A 26321-nucleotide genomic window follows, 5' to 3' on the forward strand; every position below is an offset into this window, starting at 1 on the left:
AGTTAGTTCCTCTTGGGAGGAACTCCATAATATGGAAGCAGCCACCAAGAAGTCTCCCTCTCGTGTCACCACCAACCATGTCTCTGATGCTGATGGAAGACTGGGAGAAGCCTGACATCAGAATGCTGGGAAAACTTCCAATATCTGGTAATGCAGAACCACCTCCCACCTTTAAAGTACAGAGTTTTAAGATTTCCATGCATTTAGTTCTGTTTCCTACAGTTGGTTGGACAAGACGCCCCTTGGGTTTCTTTCAAATTTACAATTCTATGATTCATTCTGCTTACCTTTGCCTATGACCAGGCCGCATTTGTCAGCTGGCACCGTGTAGGTGATTTCATGCATGCCCCCAGGGGTCCCAACACTCCAGTCTCCGCGGCTGCGCCCTCTTCCCCGAGCCACAGTGAGGCTTCCAAAACCATCACGCTCCTTGAAGAAGAAAGAGGGCACACCTGTTAACATGCTTACGGTCCTCCTGGGACTTGCCGTTTGCTGCATCGCCATACGCTCAGACAACAGGCTTGCTGCCCAATGGATGCATTGAGTCGCTTAAAATCAGAATTTGCCAGCCTGGTGCCTGCCTGATGTTTTGGTCTACAACGCCCCTGCTTTAATAGCAAGACCCAGTGAAACCCCAAAGATTCTACACTCAGCCACAATATCTTTGTTTACAAGTACCCCCCAGTCTGTTGGCCTTCTGTGACTGTGGTGTGGACCAGCTGCTGTCCAAGGTCTTGATTTTGGACAGAAAGTGGGTTCATCCTCCTTTCCAAGTTTCTAGTCAAGGGAAATAGGTTTGAAAATGGGAAGGCAGTGTCCAAGTGTTGCAATTTTTGGATAGGTATTTTGCCGAAGTATTTTCAGACTAAATTTACTGCACCAGCATTCACCAGGGCCAACTTAAGGATGTGTGAATTAATTTGCTCTAAAGTAAAGTCTCTTGCTAATATGCAGAAGAGATAACAACATGTTTCTCAGCTTCAATAGATGCAAATGAATGAAAGGTGGTATCAGCAAACCTGATTAACTCATCCAGCTGGTGAATTCCACCCCCCCCCCTCAAAAATCACCACTGAATCATCATATATATATACATACACCTTGCCCATCTGGCCGAGTTTCCACTCTGGGTGGCTTCCAACAGAATATTAAAACTGAATAAAAATCAAACATTAAAAACTTCCCTAAACAGCTTTGTATAGGGTTAGGGCCACAGTTAAATAGCAGAACATCTGCTTAGAATGCAGAAGGTTGCAGTTTCAATACCCCCAATGGTATATGCAGGTAGGGATGGGAATGTTCCTCTGCCTGAAAGCCTGGAGAGCTGCTGCCAGTCAGTGTAGAAAGCACTAATCCAGACAGATCAGTGACCTTACTCTGCATCTGAAACTTTCCTATGTCCCACCTACCTGCGCAGTGATAATGAGTTCATTGATTATGTGAGCTGCGTGCTGACACCGATCTGGAAGGCCCATGACCTGCGCAACTCTTTCCGGACTAATCCCATCATCTGTGGAGCAAGAGGAGACAGACCCTAAATTAAATACAAATACAAAGTGGGAAAAGACAGGGAGGAAGGAGCTTACCATGAGAGAAGGGAAATAAACAAGCCACATGGTCACTCAGTGCCACCAATATATGCACATCTGGCTCATGCAAGACTATATAGAACCTCCGTTCTCAATAAAGATGGAACTTAAAATGGGAGAATACTTTTATTATTTGTAAATGGACTCTCTGTCTGTGTTAATACTTTATCATCCCTTTGGAGTTGTGTTGTATCTTTGTAATTTGGTCCTTCAGGGCTGTGACACTTTGGGTTTAACTTTAAATTCTTCGTTTTAGTTACTTTTCGTTATGTCTGCATTTTTGTTGTTATCAAATCAATAAAACCAACCAATCAATAAAAAAGAAAATTTTAAAAAGGGATAAAACATGCCTCCAGGACTATAGCCGAGGAAGCAATATTTACATGGTGGCAACTAGAAACTCAGGGGCAAAATCTCCCAGAGGAAAGGACTGCCACATCACATGAGGAATTTAAAGCTATGCAAGCTGGCACTGGAGAAAAAACCAAATATGATACCTTGGAACATAACCTGCTCTTGCCCCAGGCATATTCTAAGACTGACTTACAATTTTGTAATTGTTTTAACATTTTTATTGTGTGATGTTATTTAATGCTTTTATTTACAAATGCAACATACGCTGGTGAAATTAAGCCAGATCTCCTCCCCAGATCTTTGGCTATGGGCCTCACACCAAAATGACATGGGGATGTGACTGTAAGCTCAGGGGTGCAACACCTGCTCTGTATACAGAAAGCCCCTGGGTTCAATACTCCTGCCATCTATAGGCAGGGCTAGAAAAGACCCCCTGCAAGAACTCCCTGGAGAACTGCTGCCATTTGGTGGTGGCAGTACTGAGTTCAGTGAACCGACTTTGTATAAAGGCTATGTTCTCAACTTTTGGAAAGGGGCATAGCTCGGTGACAGGTTCAATTCTCAGCATTTCCAGATACAGCTGACACTATCCCCTGCCTAAAACTCTGGAGAGCTGTTGCCAGTCAGTATACAGACACTATCTGAGCTGATTGAACCAATATACAGTATAAAACAGCTTCCCTGGGAGGGAGAGAGAAAGTGGTTGCCAGTTACAGGCTATACACTAAAAGTTATACAGACCTGGTTTAAATTGAATCCTAACACCAGCATCATTCTGGATCTTCTTTATCATCTCTCCATTTCTTCCTATTACGATTCCCACTGCAAACCTAGGCACCGAGACCTAGCGGGAAGAAAGAAAAGCAGTGAGAAGAAGCAGACCCAGAAAGCTAGCACACAGATACCCCATTAGCTACACCAGGCAGCTTGAATACCAAGCCAAGAGACACATTCACATACTTAAGGAAAAAAATTGCTCCCACTTTCTGGAACAGGAAGCAAATCATCCATGTTAAGTCCAGCTGTGCAATTCCCAGAGGCAGTCACACCCAAATCAGGAAGGGGGCAAATCTAAGCATTGTTTGCCCCACTTTATACCTCAGATTTGAAAGAACCCAACACTCCACATCCAAAACTGCAAATTCTGGGGGTGGGTAAATGGGAAGCCTTAAAAGCCTAGTGGTCAGGTGTGGCTCTTTCAGGCTTCCCTGTCTGACCATTGGGACATGCTGGCTGGGGCTGATGAGAGTTGTAATCCTAAACATCTGGAGGGCACTGGGCTGGGGGAAGACTGTTAACACTGTTTTGTGCGTGTAGCGCTGCCTCTTTTCCAAACTTGTTTTCTGTATTTCTGGAAACTTGAAGGGCTGGGAAGGCAGGATAATGAACCCAGAGGAAGGAGGGAGGGCAATGCCTCCTTGTCCCACTGGCATTGGCTGATGGTCCTCAGGGATCATATTCCTCCAGACTCAACCCTGGCAATCCAGGGTGGAAGTCAAAAGGGTGACAAAGGCTAGACAAGGATGAAGTTGACATCACTGGACAAGATGAATGCACCAAGGGGCTTACTCAGTACATTCCTTTGCTTAGCATTTGCTTATACTCTATTGCACACACCCATACCCCCTAAAAGCAGAAGTTGGTGTCATCAGCCCAATCCTGCGGAATCAGGTCTTCCAATAAGAAATTCAGCCAGTGTTTTCTATTTTAACCTTCAAAGGTTTGCTTTAAAATTGTCTTGGCCACCAGCCTTTTGCTAACAATTAAGAAAACATTTTCTGTAATAAGCTAGCTGATGACAGGTTGTTAAATTTTTTTACTATGGTTTTTATAATTGTTGTTGACTGCACTGATACTTATTTCTATGAAACTGCAGTATAGAAGCATATATATATATATATATATATATATATATATATACACACACATACATACATATATATACACACAAATGTGAAATTTCCACAGCCACCTAAAACGATGCAAGTTAACACTCAGCAAATGAATGAATAAACATGATGATGATGATGATCCCCCCACTCCCTATTTTTTACCCAGGGAGAAAATTCCTGCACTGCAGGGTGTTGGACTAGATGACACCTTGGGTACCTTCCAACTCTACAATTCTATGATTCTGTAACATTCAAGACATGTCCATACCTCTATGCTGCCTCCACCCATTCTGGAAGTAAAGTCGTTGCGTACGCCTCTAAAGTCAGCCTGGTCTTTCTCTCGAATGATCTCCAGTACCATCTCTCGTGCTTGCTGTACAAATGCAGGAAGAGGAAAACAAGCTGATTACAGATTCTTTGGACCCTGGCAATAAAATGTGATCCCTGCCTCCTAACAGGAGTGGCTTCTCCACAAGCTAACAACTTCCTCCAAAGCAGGGGTATTCCATTCCGCCTTTTCTCTTCTGACATGCTCAACATTCCATGACTTTTGAGCATGCTCAGTCAACCCTGTTTGGGATGCTGTTTCTTCCCCTTCCCTTAGAGCTTGGGGTTTCATTTGGTTTTTTGTTGTTCTGGTTTTGCCAGAACATGCCTCCCTTTTCATTCAGTGGCTTCATCTGCACCAACCTGTGTTGAATATTTACAGCGTGCAACACCACTGCCCTGCCCCTACAACAACAACAACAACAACAATTTATACTCCACCCATCTGGCTGGGTTTCGCCAGCCACTCTGGGCGGCTTTCAACCGAATATTAAAAACAATACAGCATCAAGCATTAAAAACTTCCCTAAACAGGGCTGACTTCAGTTGTCTTTTAAAAGTAAAATAGCTGCTTATTGCCTTGACATCTGCTGGGAGGGCGTTCCACAGGGCAGGCACCACTACCAAGAAGGCCCTCTGCGCTGGATCTCAGTGTCCGGGCTGGATGATGGGGTGGAGACGCTCCTTCAGGTATACAGGACTGAGGCCATTTAGGGCTTTAAAGGTCAGCACTAACACTTTGAATTGTGCTCAGAAACGTACTGGGAACCAATGAAGATCTTTCAGGACCGGTGTTATATGGTCTCGGCGGCCACTCCCAGTCACCAGTCTAGCTGCCGCATTCTGGATTAGTTGCAGTTTCCGAGTCATCTTCAAAGGTAACCCCATGTAGAGTGCATTGCAGTAATCCAAGCGGGAGATAACTAGAGCATCCACCACTCTGGCAAGACAGTCTGCGGGCAGGTAGGGTCTCAGCCTGCGTACCAGATGGAGCTGGTAGACAGCCGCCCTGGACACAGAATTAACCTGCGCCTCAATGGAGAGCTGTGAGTCCAAAATAACTCCCAGGCTGCGTACCTACTCCTTCAGGGGCACAGTTACCCCATTCAGCATCAGGGAGTCCCCCACACCCACCCCGCCCCCTGTCCCCCAAGAACAGTACTTCTGTCTTGTCAGGATTCCACCTCAATCTGTTAGCCACCATCCATCCTCCAACCGCCTCCAGACACTCACACAGGACCTTCACCGCCATCACTGGTTCTGATTTAAAAGAGAGGTAGAGCTAGGTATCATCCTTATATTGATGAACACCCAACCCAAACCCCCTGATGATCTCTCCCAGCGGCTTCATGTAGATGTTAAAAAGCATGGGGGAGAGCCCAGGGGTCTGAACACTCATTCCCCCCCCCCCACTTTCTGGACATGGCCCAGGAGAAAGGAGCGGAACCACTGTATAACAGTGCCCCCAGCTTCCAGCCCCTCAAGACAGTCTAGAAGGATGTTATGGTTTATGGTGTCAAAAGCCGCTGAGAGATACAGCAGAACTAGGAAACAGCTCTCACCTTTGTTCCTAGCCCGCGGAGATCATCGACCAGTGTGACCAAGGCAGTTTCAGTCCCATGGTGAGGCCTGAATCCTGATTGGAAGGGATCCAAATAGTCCACATCCTCCAGGCGTGTTTGGAGTTGTTCAGCAACCACCCGCTCAATCACCTTGCCCAGGAATGGAAGATTTTAGACTGGGCGATAGTTGGCCATATTGGCTGGGTCTAAAGATGTTTTTTAAGAAGTGGTTTAATGACTGCCTCTTTCAGTGGGCCTGGGAAGGCTCTCTCACAGAGGGCAGCATTCACCACACCACAGAGCCCATCGCCCAGCCCTTTCCGGCTCGCTTTTATCAGCCAGGATGGAAAAGGATCAAGAAGGCAGGTGGTTGGTTTCACTCGTCCAAGCAGCCTGTCCACATCCTCGGAAGTAACGGATTGAAACTGATCCCATATAACGTGACTAGACAGGGTTCCAGCACTCTTGTGCCCCGGCCCTGTTCCCACGGTGGAGTCTACCTCCTTCCGAATCTGAGTGACTTTATATGCAAAAAAAACTTTGCAAAAGCATTGCAGGAGATCTTGGGGTCCCTACCAGGCCCCAATGACAGTGGTTCTTATAGATTGCAAACCACCTGAAAGAGTCTCCTGCTGCTGTTTTCTGCAGATGCAGCAGAGGTGGCGAAGAAGGTCCTCTTCGCTGTTGCCACTTGGTAGGCTTGACGTTGAGCTCTAACCCATGTCCGGTCCAATTCAGAGTGAGTTTTCCACCACCGACGCTCTAGCCGTCTCACCGATTGTTTCATCACCCTCAGCTCTGGGGAAAACCACGGGGGTGTCCAGGTTCCATGCAACTGGAGAGGACGCTTCGGAGCCAGATAGTCAATAGCCCTGGTTAACTCCGTATTCGAACGGGTCACCAGGGAATCAGCTGAAAGGCCATCGACATGGGATAAAACATCCCCTACCACTATCTGGAAACCATTTGGATCCATTAAGTGGTGGGGGCAGACCATCCAAATCGGTCCCACCTCCCTGCAGAAGGGAAGGGTCGCAGAGAAATCCATGGCACCTCCTTTGTTTCACTTTTACTTAATGTCAGATCACCAACATCCATAGAGGTGAACACCAAGTCTAAGGCATGTCCGTGGCTATGGGTTTGGACAAACTTATTCAGGGACAGTCCCATGGAAGCCATGCTTTCAACGAAGTCCCGAGCGGCCCCTTGTAAGGTTGTGTTGGCATGGATGTTAAAATCCCCTAGGACAACCAAACTAGGTGTCTTCAGGAGCACATCCACCACGACCTGAAGCAGCTCGGGCAGGGAATCCTTGGCACAGCGGGGACGTCAGTACACCAAAAGGAACCCTGTACTGCCCCTATTGCCCAACTTCCAGAACATGCACTCAGAAAACTGAGTCTTCCCAATAGGATGCCTGGTGCAAACTAAGGATTTCTTAAAAATCACTGCAACCCCCCCCCCCTCCGCCCACATGACCTGGCAACATTGCAGTGCATAAGAGAAACCTGGTGGACAAGCAGCGGTAAGGGCAGGCCCATCTGCTTCATCCAACCAAGTCTCTGTCACACATGTCAGGTCAAGTCCTCCATCCACAATCAGGTCGTGGATGGCAGTGGTCTTATTCATCACTGACCTTCAGGCCATGTTGGTTTCCCTTGTTGATTCCAGTATCCATCCGGTCAAGACCAGACCCGGAGGCAGGGATAGTCTTCAAACAATGACTAAACCTGCCTCCTCGGTAATGACATGGTCTGGTCTTAGCATAGCTCCTCCTCCTGCCCGTGTTCACTGAGATCGGGTGTCCCGGTGCTTCTGCCCCTGTGGAACCTGCCCCAGCCATTCTGTTGGCTGAGGCCCACTCCCAGGCAGCCCTGACCCTTTCCCCTTAAAAAGCAAAATACAAACTATACAATAGCCCAACAAAATAATAAAAGTAAAAACAAAGCGAAAAACAATTATACTGAAATAAAATTAATCCCCATCCCAACTCAACATTTATCCCACCCCACCCCACCCCAAACCAAAATAAAATAAAATATATAAATAAAAACCGCCATTCACAGGGCAACAAAGTAAAAACGCTTTTATAACATTTAAAAATATGTAAAACCATTTTTGGCATTTGCTGCAGCAGTAGCAGCAGCAGCAGCAATGTCCCAAGGTCTCGCTGGAGCCTCTTAAAGCTGTGGTGGTGGGTGGTGGGTGGTATGGACCTACTAGTCGAGTAGACTCTTGCAAACGTGCAGACTCTGGTTTCTGGCAGGGGGGAAATGTATCTAACTTCCTGAGCTCTCTTAAGCTTTCAGGAACAAAGCAAAAGTTTTGTTTCTAGGCCTTGTAAAGGTAAGTTTAAAAATATTCAACTACCACAAAAAGCTTACACTGTTTAAGAAACTGAGCTTTCAGATTTGGCCCTGCCCCAGGACCACTTTTTCAGGCCTCCGATCCGTAGTTGTTGAGAGATTCCATTCCACCTTTTGTTGCAGACATGGGATTGTTGCATGCCACATGTCTGTTTACATTCCAGCACAGACTGCTGGGTCCCATGAGCAGAACTTCCCTTCCGCTCTGTGTATTGCTTTTGTTTTGTTTTAGTATGAATCTACAGCCTCAAGACTCTTCTGTTGTGCAGTTTACTCTGCTAAGTAAAGTGTGCTCAAGTCAGCAGGATTGAGTCACTGATTTACATCGGAGCCAGAGGTCAATGTATCTTTGGGGCAGCAAGGCTGAAAGGGAGACGATCCAGCTGGGGCCGATCCAGCTGGCCTATCGACCCCCAGATGCCGACAACCATAACCTCACTTCCATTTCCAAAACACACCATCACTTTATTCAAGTTCCAAAGGCGTCATCTCAAAAAGATTACACCTATTACACTTCTCTCCTGCTAATCTCCCAAGGCTCTCAAGGCAGCATATATGGGTTCCCCTATTTTTATTATCCTCAAAGCAACCATGTGAGGTAGGATTAAGAATGCAAGAAGACCCTAGCTGCTAGTCGAGCATCCTGTCAGCCAACCTATTGGAAGCCTGCAAGCAGGACGTGAGTGCAACAGCACTTTCTCCTCCTGTGGTGCCTGGCACCAGCTATTCGGCATATGGCCTCTGACAGTGGAGGTAGAACACAGACATCAGGGCTAGGTTGGCCCAAGGTTCTCCAAGGAGCTTCATGGCTGAAGTGGGGAGTGATCCAAACCTAGGGCTCCCCTCACCTAAGGACATAAGATGAGCCCTACTGGATCAGGCCAAAGACCTATCTAGTCCAACATCCTGTCCTCACAGTGGCCACCCAGATGCTTCTGCGAAGCCTACAAGCAGGACCCGAGCCCAAGAACAACACTCTCTCCGCCCTGTGTTTCCAGCAATGGATAACCCCTAGCCTGAAACAGTTTTCCGGCACGCCACACTCAGTTTCTATATTGCAATTTCATGAAGCACGCAGAGGCAGCTTTAACACTGCAGTGCAAGGATTTGCATACTATTCTGGTTTCTATTCTGTGCCCAAGCTCAAATTGTGTGGGTCACTAATGTAAAGGCAGGGTGGGTGTGGGAGTGCAAGACGTAGATGGGGAAAGGACTGTTTGGGCCATAGGCTTGAGATGCCCCCACCCAACTCCATCGCGCGCGCGCGCGCGCACACACACACACGATATGAGAGACTACGGCTCACAAATACTGCCAACTGTGCCATTATTCCAAATCCTCCTAACGTTCCATCAGCACGACGGCAAATCCTCTTTGATACACACCTGTACTTTAAAAGCATCGCCAGTAATCCGGAGAGGTTTATCCGCTCCAGTCGGCAAAGGGCCATCTTGGATCATAATCATTTTCACGCCTGTTCGTTCCTGCAGACGTACCAATGGCGATGGGGAGGGAGGGAGGGAGAGAGAATGCGCCACAAAAAATAAATGGAAATGCCAAAACAGGCAGAAAGGCTACGGAAATAGGAAAGGGGGGGATTTTAAAAAGCACAGATAAGCAATAGGATCCCACCACTACCACCACCACCACCGCAGCTATGGACATTTTTGCAGTTAAGTGGCTTGGTCTGGCCAGGTTTTCCTGATAACTCCATAAAAGAAAGGGAAGCAATCGTAAAATGAAGAGAGAAAAGCAGACAAGGGAGCCACACTTTACCACCACCACCCAAAAACAGACAATTGCAATTTCACTTTGCATTAAAAAGCTAGTGGTCATGGCACATTCATAGAATTGTAGGAAGGAACCCCCAATGGTCATCTAGTCCAGCCCCTTGTAATGCAGGAATTCAATATATTTTATATAAAACTCTGCAGGGGTGGAAAATGTTTGCCAACATAAACTGTTGCAGGTACCATACAACCCAAAATAAACTGCACACTTATACTGGCTACGACTGAATGCTTCCTTCTAACCTTGCTTTGTGGGGGTGGGGGTGGGGACCGTGTGAGTGCACACAGGCACACCCAATTCAAGGTGTTGGCTTTGACCTATACAGCCTTATTTAGTTATTTTTTAAAAAAAAATATGTATATACTGCCTGCTGAATCTCTATCTGCAGAGCAACCCACTGGACTGGGCTAATTACACTAAAGGCTTGGTTTCTCTTTATCAAGTGAACTTCGCTAATTCAGAGAATGATTAACAATGCTCCTGCAGATGATCTCAGTGATCAAGTGTTCAGGCCATCCCTGAGATACCCCAGACGTAACTTGCCGTCCGGGTTTTGTGAATTAAAACATTGTGTGGCTCAGGGCATCAATGCACCAAGGACTGCCTCTCTATACAAAATGAGTGGTGTCTGAGGTGCATCTAGTTCAGCCTCTTGGTCTCTCAGTGGCTAACCAGATGCCCACTATGGGAAGCCTGCAAGCAAAATACAGTCATACCTCAGGTTACAGCTGCTTCAGGTTATGTGTTTTCGGGCTGCGCACCGCACCAAACCTGGAAGTACCAGAACGGCTTACTTCTGGGTTTCGGCGCTCGTGCATACACAGAAGCGCTAAATCGCTCTTGGCGTATGCGCAGAAGTGCCAAATCGCAACCCGCGCGTGCGCAGACGCGACGCTGTGGGTTACGGACGCTGCAGGTTGCAAACACGCCTCCCGCATGGATCGCGTTCGCAATCCGAGCGTCCACCGTATGAGAACAATAGTACTCTCCCTATCTGCAGTTCCCAGCAACTGGTATTCAGAGGCATCCTGTCTCCAACAGTGCAGGCGGAAAATAGAGCCACTGTGGCTAGTAGCCACAGGCTCCTCCTACTAGCATCTGTCCAAATCTGCATCCTGCCCACCTGTAGCTGCTTGATGGTTTCTCCACCTTTGCCAATGACGAGGCCCACTTTGGATGCCGGAATGAGGATCTCTTGGATTGTGCTGTTGCCGTCCACGTCGTTGTGGAAACCAGGCCCATTCCGACAGCGGTCCACAATCTGCCCCAGTAGCCGCTTTGCTTGTCTTTGGGGGGTGGGGTGTGTGGAAGGGAGAGAACAGAGGGAGAGAGAGAAATAGCCTCAAGGAAAACAGCTATTATATTGCAAACACCCCCATCTTGCTGGGTGTAAGGGGTGGGGACTACCACTGGAATACAGGAAGTTTGGGGAGGGGGGAGGAAAAAAGAGAGAAATGACAGGATACAGAAGGGAGGAAAATAACCAGCGGCCATGATGACAACTCTCTGCTTTGGATCAGATTCCCCTCTCTCAGGCACACCCCATTTTCGAGTAGGAGAGAGTGGAGAAGGAGCTCGCAAAGTCCAATCAGCACCTTAAATGCTTCCTTTTCACCGTGGTGGCTTTTCCTACCTGATACACCTCTCCCATCACCTTGTCCACTTGTAGCTCAAGTGGAAGAGCATCTGCCTTGCATGCAGAAGGTCCCAGGTATGATCCCTAGCATCTCCAAGAAGCCCTAGAAAGACCTCCTGCCTGAAAGGCTAGAGAGCCACTGCCTGTCAGCGTAGACAACACTGGGCTAGTCAGTGTAAGGAAAGCTTGCTGCTTAAAATCATTCCTTTATTTAGAACCATGAGGTCATGAATCCTTTTGTTATAAGAGAAGGGCCATAGCTTAGTGGCAGAGCACTTGCTTTGCATGAAGAAAGTCCCAGGCTCAATCCCTGGCAATTCCCAGGTAGGGCTGGGAAAGCCCCTTTGCTCTCAAACCTCTCTAGCCACTGCCAGACAGTGTAGGCAAAACTGAGCTAGATGGAGCCATGGTCTGACTCTGTATAAGGCAGCTTTCTGTGTTCAGTCCCTGATGCTTCTGGTCCCTATGGCATCAGTTAGCCACTGGTGAACTGACACCTAGCTCACCCAGCAGCACACAAAAAGAGAAAAAGACACCAGAAAAAAACCTTTGCATTTGTGCAGGTTTTTAACAGGATGAAACTCAAGTGAGTCACCGTGATCATAAATTGCAGCAGCAAAAGGAAAGTGCTCTCTCTCTTTTCACTTAGCTCTGAAGAAACAGACCTTTAAGCAGAAAGCCACAAAGTCTCCACCCAGGTACTCTGTGCAACAAATGCATAATGCACTTCAATTTTTCTGGATCTTGTAGCTTCTTTGCCTTACAGTTTTTCTTTTGCTCCAAAACAAAAATACTGGAGGAAGGGTAGAGGTGAGAGGGAGCCCACTTCAGTACCAGCACAAAATTAATACGCAAAAAATCCATCCAGACTGCTTTTGCCCTCTAACATGCACCTCTCAATTGTATTTATCCTTACACCTACGGAAGAAGAAAAAGAAAATCCAGGAAACCTCAATGCTTTTTTCAATCATCCAAACGCAACTGAAAAAAAGGAAAGGAAAAAAAAAAGATCCCAACAGATGGATTTGGAAAAAACCCACCTACCCAAAGGCTGCGGGAGAGAAAGAGCAGCTCCATATGGCTAAGTGGGTTCCTGTTAAAGCCAAAGGCTCGTGGCTCCAAGTCCCAGCGGGGAGGTGGTCCTCAAAATGGCTTGGGAAGAGGCAAGCTCAGCTCCTGGGGAGGGGGAGGGAGGAAACACTGACCCTAAATTTTTCTATAGGGCAAGAGAGAAAGAGAAAGAGAGCAGAATCCCCACCCCCCACCCGGGCTGCTGGGTGGAACATTCTTGCAAGGGGCTTTGGGAGGGGCAGGGGGTGAGGGGAGAAATAGCCAGCAGCACCTACGACAATGTCTCACACCAAAGGAAGTGGCCGGTGGTGATGGTGGTGTTAACTGACACATGCCCGGCCCCAAATGGAAACATTTTGATCTGCAGGTTTCTGCAGAACCAATGCCTCATAAGTTAATAAGCACATAAGAAGAGCCTGCTGGTTCAGAGCAAGGGCCCACCTGATCCAGCTTCCTGCTCTCACAGTGGCCACCTAGATGCCCCAGTAGAAAGCCCCTCACAAGCAGGACGTGAGAGCAACAGCACCTCTCCCAGGTTGTTATTTCCAACAGCTGGCATTGAGAGGCAACCTGCTCTTGATACTGGAGGTGTAAAATCAGAACAGCCCTGCCGGATCAGGCCAGTAGCCCATCTGGCCAGCATCCTGCCCTCAGAATGGTCAGCTAGATGCCTCAAAGGAAACCTGCAAGCAGAAGCTGAGCACAACATCACTCTTCCCTTCTCCGGTTTCCAGCAACTGGTATTCGGACTGCACAGGCAGAACATAGCCATCAATAGCCTTCTCCCTCTGATGAGGAGGATAATTAGTTGAATGAGGCATGTTTCTGGTAGTGCCCTTTTTAGACTGAGAAGGTAGATGGAGGCCACTTAAGCATGGGAAACCAAGAACTCCCTCATTTGATCAGATGTGGCCAATGAAAACTAGCCACTAGGCCAGAGGTCCAAAAACCATCCACCTAGGCAAGTGTTTCTCACCCTCCAAGCACTGGGGTTGCCAACGCAATGCTCCCCTCCAGATGTCACTTGGGACTCCCATTTCCCCTCACCTTTGAGGATTGGCCTTACTGGCTGCTGGGTGTTAAATACTCAACAATATCTGGAGATTGCCACACTGGCAGGATACATTTTCTTCCCCCAAGAGAGCAGTGATTAAAAGCATTGGACTAAGACACGGGAGAACAGGGTTCAAATACCCACTTGGATGGACTTCCAGGAAAAAGGAATGTTGGATTCTCATTCTACCAGAAGATAATTATGTGGTGATTGATGATAGTCAGACAGACATTCTGGATATTAAATCACTCTGGAAGATAAGGGTGACTGAGTGGGAGAATCCTCATATGCTTTGATTGAGGCTGTTCTCTGCTGTCTGTGCCCGGAGACTTGGACAGGGGTCAGAACAAGCTAAAGAACGAGTACCTGACACTACGTAAGAAGTACACCTTTATGGGTATAAAATCTGTATCCTCTCTTTCTTAAAAACTTTCAGGATAAGAAAAACTATCTCAGATAGATTTATCTGTCTGCTGGTGAAAATCTGTAATTGGAAATCCTGTAAAACTACTTTCTGTCGTTAAGAGTAACAAAGGGAAAATGGGTCTAAGCAAGAGCAAAAAGCTTGATTTATGGATGACAATAAAGATTAAATGGATGAGGTGGTTATTTCCTTTCCTTCTTTTGGAAAAAAAATGAAACTGAAAGTAAAGAACTCTCAGTAGGGAAAGAATCTTGCTGTGGCTGTGACGGTGCTCTTAAGGTGGAAGTGTGAGTTGGAACTTTTAAAGAGACCGAGTTACAAATAACATCAAAAACATCCAAAGTATCCAGTATAGCAAATATATCTTTGACTTTCCCAGTGACCGTTGGGATCATTTAGCAGTTGTTGGCTGAAGAATTAAAAATGATCAGATCAATGTTTGATGAATCAGAGTGCAATGAAATGGAAAATATCTAAAGACTTCAGACCAAATCAATGAAAAGCTGGCAGGATTGGATGATGAAATAGTAAAATGGGGGAAAGCAGATGATGAAATGGAATTGCCTTCTATTCAAGGATTTGGAGGAGAGGATGGAATCATAAATGGAGAGATGGAGAGTCATCTGCATTTGACAATGATGGAGCTGTGAGAAAAAGAAGCCTAAGGAAAACCCCAGTCCTAGCCTTTCTTCAGTTCTAGCAGAGAGAAAGTATTCTGCATATGATTTGGAGTGAATTCAGAGAATGATGCTAATAAATTCATGGTGCTTTCTCTGAAAAAAATGAAAAGGGAAGCTCCTAGAGGAGGAGATCCAGAAACTATCGTAAACAACATAAAATGGAAAACAGGAAATTGAAATTGAACATACAGAACTGGGTATGAATTGAAGAATATATAGTAAGGGGAGGGGGGAATTAATATTATTAATAGAGGTAAAGTTAATTACTAGTAATAACAATTTGGGAATCCCTCCTGAATATTTCGTAGGAAGAAGAAATGAATGATTAAGACACTTTGACTTAGAATATGGTTTGACAGAAAGTGGAGAAGATGGATATTAACACTGATGGAATGTCATTAATAATCTTTTTCTTATGTAACTAACAGACAGAAAATTGGAAGCTTCTTTTCTGTATCTTTAATGTTTCTTTCCCCTTTGTTTTCCCCCTCTTGTCTTTTCTTGTCCGCCCCCCCCCCTTTTCTTCATGTTTCTTTTGGAATACTAGGTTTGGGGGCCTTAATTAAGCTCCAGGAATTAAGTATTTATGGGGTGGTGGGTGGCTGATGAGGACCCTGGGTGGAAAAACGGGAAATGTTGGTCTCCCAGGGTGAGAGGCTAGGAGGAAAAATGAGGGATTCCAAGTGAGAGCTCTATAGGTGGTGGGGGCTGGGAATCGCCTCCAGGAGAGGACTCAGTATTCTACTTGTTCTCCTTGTAGTTTCTGTAGCTATTAAAAGGTAAAGGTACCCCTGACTGTTAGGTCCAGTCACGGAGGACTCTGGGGTTGTGGCACTCATCTCGCTCTATAGGCCGAGGGAGCCGGCGTTTGTCCGCAGACAGCTTCCGGGTCATGTGCCCAGCATGACTAAGCTGCTTCTGGTGAACCAAGCACACAGAAACGCCGTTTACCTTCCCGCCAGAGTGGTACCTATTTATCTACTTGCACTTTGACATGCTTTCGAACTGCTAGGTGGACAGGAGTTGGGACTGAAAACGGGAGCTCACCCCGTAAGCGGGATTCGAACTGCCGACCTTCCTGTTGGCAAGCCCTAGGCTCTGTGGTTTAGACCACAGTGCAACCCGCGTCCCTTTCTGTAGCTATTACCTTATTGATAAACAATGTACAGTGGTACCTCGCAAGACGAATGCCTCGCACAACGAAAAACTCGCTAGACGAAAGGCATTCACTAACGAAAGGGTGACTCGCAAGACGAATTTCCCTATGGGCTTGCCTCGCAAGACGAAAATTTCAATGCATTCCTATGGGAATTAAATTCCTATGCATTCCTATGCATTCCTATGGTCGTGCTTCGCAAGACGAATTTTTCGCAATACGAAACGACTCGCAGAACGAATTAATTTCGTCTTGCGAGGCACCACTGTATTCAAATACCCACTTGGACATGAACTTCACTGGATGGTGGTCTTGGGCCAGCCACTGCCACTCTCAACCTAACCTATCTCATGGGAGTGGTGTGGGGATTAAATGAAAACTAGGACCTGTGAGAAAAGGGCTCAAATTCCCCCCTCAGCTAGGAAGCTCGCTGAATGGCCTTAAGCTAGTTACTGCCTCTCTCAACTTAACCTACCTCTTAGGGTTGTGGTGGGGAAAAAATAGGGAGCAGGAGACAATGTATGCCACCTTGAGCTCCTTGGAGGAAAAGTGGGATACAAAAAATGTCAAAAATAAAATAAAATAAAAGCTCTTGCATCTGCTGTTTTTTCATTCTTCTGCTGCTGCCTTTTCTTAACTGATTGTCCTCACTGGCAGAAAGAGGAAATAGGTTCTCTTTGCTCACCAGGAGTGGGGTGGGGGCTTGGAAATATTTCTTCTCTTCCACAAGCCACTGTTCAAGTGAGTGAAGACCTTTGGATGCCTCTGCAACAGGCTTTTTAAAAAAATGATTTTTTTACACAAAAGGGAGAGAGATCCTTTGTGCTTGTTTAGGAGGTTTGAGAGAGTATTGAGGGGCCTCCCCTCATTAACACTATAGCTCGATGGTAAGCTACACCAGTCTTCGGGAGCTTCTTCTCTTCATCAAGCTACAATGCAAGTGAGAGAAGACCCTGGATGTCTCACTCAAGCCCCCAGGTGTCTCTCCCGCTGTTTACTTTCCCAATACTTCGGTGCAAATGAAAGAGGACTTTTTTTTGGGGGGGGGACAAGCAAATTAAATAAACAAGAGCATAAAAAGAGCTTGCTGGATCTGTCCAATGATCCATCTAGTACAGCATCCTGCCATCATAATGGCCAGTCAGACATCTGTGGGGAAACCTGCAAGGAGGACCCAAACTCCAGAACACTCTCCCCTCTTGTGGTTTCTAGCAACTAGTATTCAGAAGCACTGTGGAGGCAAAGCATAGCCATCATGGCTAATAACCATTCTCTTCCATGAATTAGTCCAATCCCCTTTTAAAGCCATACAAATTGATGGCTATCACTGCCTCTTGTGGAAGCAGGTTCCACAGTTTTAACTATGTGCCACATGAAGAAGTCCTTTATTTTATCTGTCCAGAATCTTCCAACAACCAGTTTTGTTAAGTCTGAAAGTTCTCATGTTACAAGAGAGGGAGCAAAACTTTTCTGCATCCACTTTCTCTATGCAATTCATACTTCTATAAATCAGTTTTTATAAACAGAAACAGAGGCTCCCCTGAAAGCTCATCATTTATGTGTGGAACCCTCCTCCAAGTGATGGGGCTCACCACTTGCCATTAATAACAAGTTGCATGTCAGAAGGCCAGTTAAATGCTTCTCTGGGGTCTTCTCTGCAACACCCTAAAAGGGTGCTCTCGTTCAAGCAAACTCACTCGAGAGTTTTTGTAGAGAACCACAAAGTCAGTCTACGCTGCGAAATGGAGATAAACAGCCCTTCAATGGACCAAACTGTTGAGCTATTATGTATGGGATAGAAGTGTTTGGAGCAGAGTCAGTCTATGCTGGCTATAAAGAGGACAGCAAGCAACTGAAGAGAAGAAAAAGGGTAAGAGAAAAACAAAAAACGAAGAGGGAGGAGGACTAAGGGGAAGAAGTGGAGCCAACCAATGTTATATAAATGTATATGCCAATTAAAAAAAACTCACTCAATGCTCTCTGGCGTTCCGGTCAGCACGCAGGGTCTCTCTGGCATCCCGCCACTGTCTATAAGAGACAAAGCAAAAGAAAAGAAAGATCAACAGGTACTGGGTATCTGATAATTCTCAGCAGCCTATCAGTTTCTAGCTGGTTGAATAAAAAAGTGCATTCTATGTTGGGCTGCCCTTGGGCTTGATTTGGAAGTTCCAACTGGTGCAGAACACAATAGGCCAGGCTGCTCATGGGAGCACCTGGCCGACAGCATGTGACACCTGGCTGCTCATCCACCACCAAGCCAAGTCCAAGGCAAATTAGTCTTGTACTAATTTACAAAGCCTCAAATAACTTAGTAAACTTAACTCAAATAAATAAAGCATACACACACGGACACACACTCTGCCTGGCTATGTGTAAAACAGAGTTTGGCTTTTGGAAGCACAGAATCTTGAGTTCTGTCCCCTGTATAAATCATCCAAGCAAGCAAGCAAATTCTGCACACATCCTTCAGTGTCCTTGTTTTAGACTTGATATTGTTACTCACGAGGAATGGAGTGATGCCAGGCTTATACTAAAGCTAGTGTGAGCAACGGAAAAAAAACTCACCTGGCATTGAACAACTTAGGACCAAGGTTGAAATATCCACTGTCAGCCCTACTCAAGAGTAGACCCCTTGAAAATTAATGGACCTAAGAGAGTTGGTCAAGTTTATTGATTTCTCAGAGTCAACTCTGAGTAGGACTAACAATGGCTACAACACCATGGCTCCAAAATTGTTCAGGGCTTTTAAAGCGGTTTCTAGATTGCCCCCTTCTAGGGAGGAAGGAAGGTACTGAAGTGATTTTGGGAGAGGAATGTGGGGCATGTCCCCCCCCCATTGGGACTGATCATTCTTGTGAAAGAAGAGGGAGAAGGCCCTGGCCCTGGCAAGGAGCCTTGCAGAAGAGTACTTTTGGAATCTAATAGGATGTTTTACAGAACATTTCTATTTTCCTAGCTTTTAAGTTGGTCAGACCATTTTATATTTAATATACCAATCTAAAAGACTAGCAGGCGTGTGTAATCTTAGTGCTGCCTTGGTTCTTTGGGAAGCTGGAGGTGGTGAGGGGATGAAATAACCTTACCTGGCGCAATCTGAATTTTGCAGCCTGACTCTGCCTGAATCCGAGAAATCTGCTCACCACCCCGGCCGATGACTGAAATAAAATTTGGAATTGATCAGGATTTTGCTGCTGCCAACAGACTAGAATATTGCTGGGTTTTTTTATTATTTCAAGAGCAAGATGTGAATAAGCACATGACTGAAGTTTTGCATACATCTATGTAGGGAGAATTTGTAAACTTAAATGTCTGGAAGAAGATGAGGTAAGGATATAATGCTCTGAAATCATAAGTTTCAGGTCCCCCGCCCACCCATCTGTTAAGTGCAACTATGCTGATAACTTCAGTCAACAAACAATTGACCACTCCCATCCAGCTCTGCTAAACCAATAGCTAAGTCTCAAATTCTGCTGGCAGGCCATCCTGCTTGTGGCCTTTGGGGCATCTGGAGAGGACAGGATGTTGGACTAGATGGGCCTCTAGCCTGATCCATCAGGGCTTCTCTTAAGTTCTGCTTGCATGCCTGGAAGCAGGATGCCTTTGAATACCAGTTGCTGGGAGTGCACTCAGCTTGATGACTTCCCACAGGCTTCTGGTTCATCAGTGGGAGGTCCAGATGTTGGAAAAGATAAGCCGCCTTTGGCTGGCTCCAGCTGCAGGGCTCCTCTTATGTTCTACCACCACTACCTCCGAGTGCTAGTTGCTAGGAACTACAGGTGGGGAATGTGCTGCTGTTGCACTAAGGTCCTGTTTGTGGGTTTCACAGCGTGCGTGTCGCAGTGACACCTGGTTGGCCACTGTGAGAACAGGAAGCCAGACTGGGTGGGGCCCCTTTGGCCTGATCCAGCAGGGCTCCTCTCCTGAACCCGGGACTCTGAGCAGGCAAGCATATGCTTCACCAACAAGCTGCACACCCTCCCCCTTGAAATAGCCCTTCAATGGTACATCCTCCCACACACACATAGACCCCAAACCATTTCTCCTCTGCTCACCCCCTCCAATCCCTCCCTCCCAGCACATTACCGGCAAAGTTGGCCATCAAGGTCTTTAACTACAGGCCACTGTAGCACTCAGGAAGTAACTAAATTATCCTCAATTGATTTTAAGGTTCACGTGAAAAGCATTTCCCTCGAAATTGCCACGTTCTCAGCAGCATTAACAGAAATCTGCGCTGTTATGCTGAGCACTACCTATCATAATATATATTAGTCTTCAGATGGAAGGAGTGTTCACAAAGGCCCCGTATGAAGGAAAGAGAAAAATTGCTGCAAACCAGAATACTTACTGAATCCAACCATTTTATCAGGCACTTTGAATTCTTCGGTTATTACCCTGAAGAAAAGAGAAAAGGGGAGACTCATCACGACAGATAGACATTGTCGCCTTTTCCAATAGTATCAACTGTCACAGGACATTTAGGAAATTGAGTTTCTATCAAAAGAAAGTGAAGCAGGAACTAGTTCCAATGTTATTGAAAACTGACTGATGAAGAATGGAGCTTTTAGCCAGTAGCCCCTACCAGCTTCCTACAAGGGTGTCTGGAAAGGTGCCCCCAAACCAGTCAGCCCATGCCTTAAGTGCTGTCTGGAAGGGAACACTCTTGCCCCATCTCAGGGCATGAAGCACATTACAGACATGGGCATGGGCTTTTCAATGTAATGGTGCACCAAGTCTAAAGATGCCTTGGCACCAATGCTGCTGAGTTTACCAGGCCAGTTGAAAGGACACTTCTTTGCCCAGGATTTTGCAGGGGTTTGATTCAGTTTGGCTGGCTGCAAATTAACAGCTAGCCCATCTACTGAGAACAGGGGTAGGCAACCTAAGGCCCGGGGGCTGGATCTGGCCCATTCGCCTTCTAAATCTGGCCCACGGACAGTCCAGGAATCAGGGTGTTTTTACATGAGTAGAATGTGTCCTTTTATTTAAAATGCACCTCTGGGTTACATGTGGGGCCTGCCTGGTGTTTTTACATGAATAGAATGTGTGCTTTTATTTAAAATGCATCTCTGGGTTATTTGTGCGGCATAGGAATTCGTTCATTTCTTTTCTTCAGAATATAGTTGCTGACCCCTGACTGAGAAGGAGAGGAAGTAAGTAATAGAAAACTTATATATTGCTGATTGTGGAAAAACAACAACCTCAAAGTAGGTTGTGCCCAGGATCCTATTCCAAAGGCAAAAACTAGGCTGGGATCCCAAAAGGCAGGCTGTTTTTGAGTATACATCTGGTGGGCGGGGGATGGCTTTGGGCTTGCAGTTCTTGAATACAGTGGACGCTCAGGTTGCGATCGTGATCCGTGTGGGAGGCACGTTTGCAACCCGCAGCACTGCATCTGCGCACACGCTGCTTGCGATTCAGCGCATGTGTGAGTACCGAAACCCATAAGTAACCCATTCCGGTATTTCCGGGGTCGGCGTGGCGCGCAACCCAAAAACGCACAACCTGAAGCATCTGTAATCCGAGGTAGGACTGTACCACCAGAACACACATCATGCTACACGGCAACCTGCTTTCTAAATCAACTGGGAAGAGCCACAGCTCTCCCAACAGCATTCTCCAGGTAGGATTTTTTTGTAAACCACTACGAGGGTTTTTATACTTTCAAGCAGTGAACCATTTCACCAAATAAGTAACTTAGTAATAGGAATAGGGGTGTCCTCTGGCCTAACACATAGGAGAGCTGCTGACAGTCAGAGAAGGCAATACTGAGTTAGATGGATTCATGGTAAAAGGTAACTTCCTATTTGGGGAGAGACATAGCTGAGTGGCAAAGCACCTGTGGTGCATACAGAAGTTCTCAAGGCTCCAATCCTGACAGCATTCTCATGTAGGACTGCCAGTCAGAGTAGACAATACTGCTCTAGATAGATGAATCGTCTGATACTGTGCATACACATACAAAAACAACACTCTTACTGATAGCCTTTCAAAAGGAGCCTATGCTTTGGCACAAAAATCTGTTGTTTCAAGGTTTTTGTGGGGTTTTTCCAAACTCCATTTGGCTACCCTAAGCAGCTTCATAAATCTCGGCCCAAGACACAACATTTAATTCAATGTAGACCTTCCTTTCTGCGTTACCCACTGCGTACACGTGCCTCATATCTTTCCAAACAAATGCATGCAATATCCAGGAACGCAAGCAGAAAACTTCAGTCTTGTAGCGGGGGCATGTGGGAAGAGGAGAAACTGAGCCTACGCAGTTCTGCCACGTTCTCAACCTCTGACTCTCTAACACTCCAGTACAGATGGCAGATCAATAAACAATTAGAAGTGATCAATAAATAATAAAACATAACCCACTGCTTACCTTTGATGTACCAGGGCCCCTAACTGGTTACCTACTGTGTTGGAGAAGAGAGAGAAAAGAAAAAAATCAAAGCATTAGTACGGATAAACTAACTTCATCTCTATAGCAGGGGGAAAAAAGAGTTCTTACCATTTTCATCAAGGGGGGAAAAGAGAGCGAGAGAGAAAATAAAGGAGAAGCAGCGCTAAAAAACAGCAATTTGGGTTCAGTGGCTGAAATGAATGTGTTACGTGGAACAAGAAACAGGAGGGGATTTCTTGATCAACAACAGCGGAGAAGCGAAGTGTCCAGCTGAACGCAGGATAGGAAATTGATCCGCCTTGCTCCCATGCGGTGAGAGGCATGGGGAGGGGGAGAAATCCAGCACCTCAGGATCCCAGAATCCCTAGAAAAGTGCAGCCCACCCCAACCTCCCCAAATTAAACCCAATGTAAAAAATAATAATAATAATAAAAGATCAAGCAGATTGGTACAGCATTTAAAAGGTGGGGAGAAGAAGAAGCCATAATACACAAGAGATTTGGAAGGATTTAGTCTAATCAAACGCACTGAGAGAGAACAGAGAGAGAGAGCTTGAGGAGGGGTTTGGGAGGGGGGACTTGCAACATACTTCTCTGGGTCTCTCTTAACTGTGCTCCATGGAGCCAATTTACCCGAAGACCTGTTAAAGGAATAGGGCTGTTAAAGAACCTTGCATCATCACCAAGTTTTATGTGCTATGACATTTCTACTCAATACGACCAGGGGAAGAGCCATGTGCAAGGTTGTCTTCTGTACGTGCACACACATACCCCAATTGGAAAGTTTCCATTAGTTGTTGTCACTACAATTTATTACCTGCCCTTCACCCTAAGGTCCCTGGTTGGGTTACAATTATTAAAACACAACCTTAATGCTAAAACACAATATTGCATGATATCAGAAACAGTTTAACACAACTTAAAATTACAAAAAAGAGGTGTATCCTAAAAATATATATGTCTCAAGTATACACAACTTATTATTGCATTTGCAGTGGGGTTGAATAGATGACACTTTGGGTCCCTTCCAACTCTACCATTCTAAGATTCTTTGTGCCAAAAGCCAGGGTAAGGTGATGTGTCTTCTGCATTCGCCGGAAGATGCATAGTGAAGGCACCATATGCACCCACAACGTGGGAGCTTAACACTAGGGAGAGTCTGGTTTTTCAGGTATTTGGTGTCTAAGCTAGTTAGGGCTTTAAACACTAATGTGAGCAACTTGAATTGGGTCCAGAAACAAACAAATACACCTATTTTAATGTATTTTTAATCTTTGTTGGAAGCCGCCCAGAGTGGCGGGGTACAAATAAATTATTATTAATTATTATTATTATTATTATTATTATTATTATTATTATTATTATTATTATTTAAAAACAAGGGTTATACGAGATCTGAAGGGAACCCCAGCCAGCAATCTGGCCACCACATTTGAGGCCAACTGAAGTTTCCAAGGGCAGCCCCATGTAGGGCGCATTGCAATAATCCAATATGGAAATTACCAGAACACGGAGTACAGTGGCCAAATCATCTCTCTCCAAAAGGGGCCACAGCTAGTGAGCCAGTTCAAACGGAAGAAAGGCATTCCGTTCACTGAGGTCACCTGAGCCTCAAGTGACAATGTTGAATCCAGGAGTTCCCCCTCCCCACTGAGCGCAATAATCTCTCCCACATCAAAGGGCTGAATTGCAAATAAGAGACAGTGGCAGAGCTACCGGGGGGGGGGGGGGACAACATGTTGTGTCCAACTAAATTATGAACAACTTCCTCAAGTGCAACGTAACTTCTCTCCACCCTACTTCACCCCTGCATCTGTTCCGGAAAATTGTGGTGGAAGAACACCCAGTGCAGATTGGCCAGGGGAGGGGGAGGCAGAGCAGTGGCGGTGGGAAGTTATGTTGCACTCCAGAAAGCTATTTAGCATCTACAATAATTACATTAACTCCTCCAGTTGTGAGGCTTTGAATACATATATAATTGATCTAGAACAAAAGAAGAGATCCAACAATACATCAAACTCAAGGAGTATGCCCACACAAATAAGTGGACTAGAGTCTATGAGTTTCAGGGGGCCTAAAGGTAAAGGGACCCCTGACCATCAGGTCCAGTCGTGTCCGACTCTGGGGTTGCGGCGCTCATCTCGCTTTATAGGCCAAGGGAGCCGACGTTTGTCCGCAGACAGCTTCCGGGTCATGTGGCCAGCATGACAAAGCCGCTTCTGGCGAACCAGAGCAGCGCACGGAAACGCCGTTTACCTTCCCGCTGGAGCGGTCCCTATTTATCTACTTGTATTTTGATGTGCTTTCGAACTGCTAGGTGGGCAGGAGCTGGGACCGAGCAACGGGAGCTCACCCCGTGGCAGGGATTCGAACCGCCGACCTTCTGATCAGCAAGCCCTAGACTCTGTGGTTTAACCCACAGCGCCACCTGGGTCCCTTTTCAGGGGGCCTACTACATGCCTAATTTAGATACCACCTGAAGAGTCTCCTGGCACCTTAAAGACTCATTGCATTAGCTTCCATGGACTCCAGGCCACTTTGTTGGATCTGCAGTTTCGGGGAAGAGTCATTTCTTGACCAACATGAACAAACCTAAAATTGTCACTTAACTTTTAGAGATGATACCTGCCCATACAACAACTGTGAACACAGGAAGAGCCATAGGTCAGTGGCAGAGCACCTGCTTTGCATGCAGAAAGTCTTAGGTTCTATCCCCAGCAGCATCTGCAGGTAGGACTGGGAGAGACGTCCTGTCTGAAACCCTAGATAGCTGCTGCCAGTTAGCACAGACAATACTGAGTTAGACAGACCAGTGGTCTGGTTTAATATAAGGAAGCTCCCTATGTCCCTGTTTAAATCAGCCTTCAATTCTGAACCATGAGGACTGGAATCTTAGCTCATTTTCAGGGGAAGCACCACAGCTCAGTGGGTAGAGCGACTGTTTTGCAGGCAGATCCCGGGTGCAATCCCCAACATCTCCAGGTGGGGCTGTGAAAGATCCTCTGACTAAAACCAGGGAGAAACACTGCCAGGCAGTGTAGAAAATACTTAGTAAGCTGGAGCAAGGGTCTGACTCAGTATATAGCAGCTTCCTTTGTTCATACAATGGTTTGTACCTTAAGGCTATATGAATCACACAGAATCCACTTGCTCACCCAAAAATGGGGGTTTGGGGGGCATGCTCAGTAGGAAGCACACAACATATCCCATTTTATGCTCATACAAGCAGAACCTTAGCAGAACGTCTCACAAAAATGAGTTGCTGAGATATAACAACTGGCAGAAACCATTTCAATTGCATCTCCTTGCCAAGAAGGTTGTTCAAAAGCAAACAGACTAAACTTCAATGAGATAAATTTCGCCAAACCGCTACCCTGGGCACGCACATATTATTTTTAACCTGAGATTAAGTGGGCCAACCTAGGAATCAAAGTGGTGTTGAAAGGGCAGGTACAGACACACACACAACACGAAACTGAGGAGTGATAAAATACTACCAAAGCTCATCACGGTCTCTGATTAAATACGTATTTTAGGCAAATAAATACAACAGGCGAAAAGATGGCCAATCCATTTCTGCTCTGCATAAATCACTTCCTGACAATACAGGCCCCCAAAGTCATCAACCAAGTGCCGATATTATTATTGCTCTGCATCTCTTAGAATGGGAGCTGCCACTGAGCAATCAACACCCTGATATGCCTTTTGAAAGTTCCCACTGAGAACTGAAGGAGCTCGTATTGGCTTCTGATCAATCTCATGGAAGCAGTGTATGACAGAGAGGGGAAGCCGGTGGCCAGAGCAGGAATCTACGAGTGATGCAACCGTCTTTTTTAAATTGTGGAGAATTGAGATGCTAGGATTTGGGGGGGGGGGAGCTTGCTAGCTTTCATCACCCCAAATCCATGCCTGCTCTTCTCTACCCAGGACCACAGAGGATTAAAGGGATGCTCTGGGCTGTCTTCTATCCACTAGAGCAGTGTTTCCCAACTGGGGGCCATATCCCCCCCCCCAGCATATTGGCACCACAGG

General features: G+C 46.1%; 1 protein-coding gene across 8 annotated transcripts in view; it reads right to left on the reverse strand.

Moving 5' to 3' along the window:
* The window catches only part of FUBP3 (far upstream element binding protein 3), a 65961-nt gene that overhangs the window by 14286 nt on the left and 25354 nt on the right, over window positions 1-26321 (reverse strand). For 5 of the 8 annotated variants that reach the window (XM_033138299.1, XM_033138298.1, XM_033138295.1 and 2 more), the window contains exons 3-13: window positions 22880-22930; window positions 22270-22303; window positions 20248-20294; window positions 18986-19057; window positions 17873-17930; window positions 11005-11167; window positions 9476-9574; window positions 4104-4208; window positions 2685-2787; window positions 1410-1510; window positions 288-429 (exon numbers count right to left, since the gene is read on the reverse strand). In XM_033138299.1, coding sequence (XP_032994190.1) covers window positions 288-429; window positions 1410-1510; window positions 2685-2787; window positions 4104-4208; window positions 9476-9574; window positions 11005-11167; window positions 17873-17930; window positions 18986-19057; window positions 20248-20294; window positions 22270-22303; window positions 22880-22930 — 975 coding nt within the window. The remainder of the gene's footprint in view (window positions 1-287; window positions 430-1409; window positions 1511-2684; window positions 2788-4103; window positions 4209-9475; window positions 9575-11004; window positions 11168-17872; window positions 17931-18985; window positions 19058-20247; window positions 20295-22269; window positions 22304-22879; window positions 22931-26321) is intronic. The other 3 variants (XM_033138303.1, XM_033138302.1, XM_033138296.1) reach the window with 1 other exon arrangement.

Source organism: Lacerta agilis, chromosome Z (assembly GCF_009819535.1).
Source record: "Lacerta agilis isolate rLacAgi1 chromosome Z, rLacAgi1.pri, whole genome shotgun sequence".
In the NCBI taxonomy this organism is placed as follows: Eukaryota; Metazoa; Chordata; class Lepidosauria; order Squamata; family Lacertidae; genus Lacerta; species Lacerta agilis.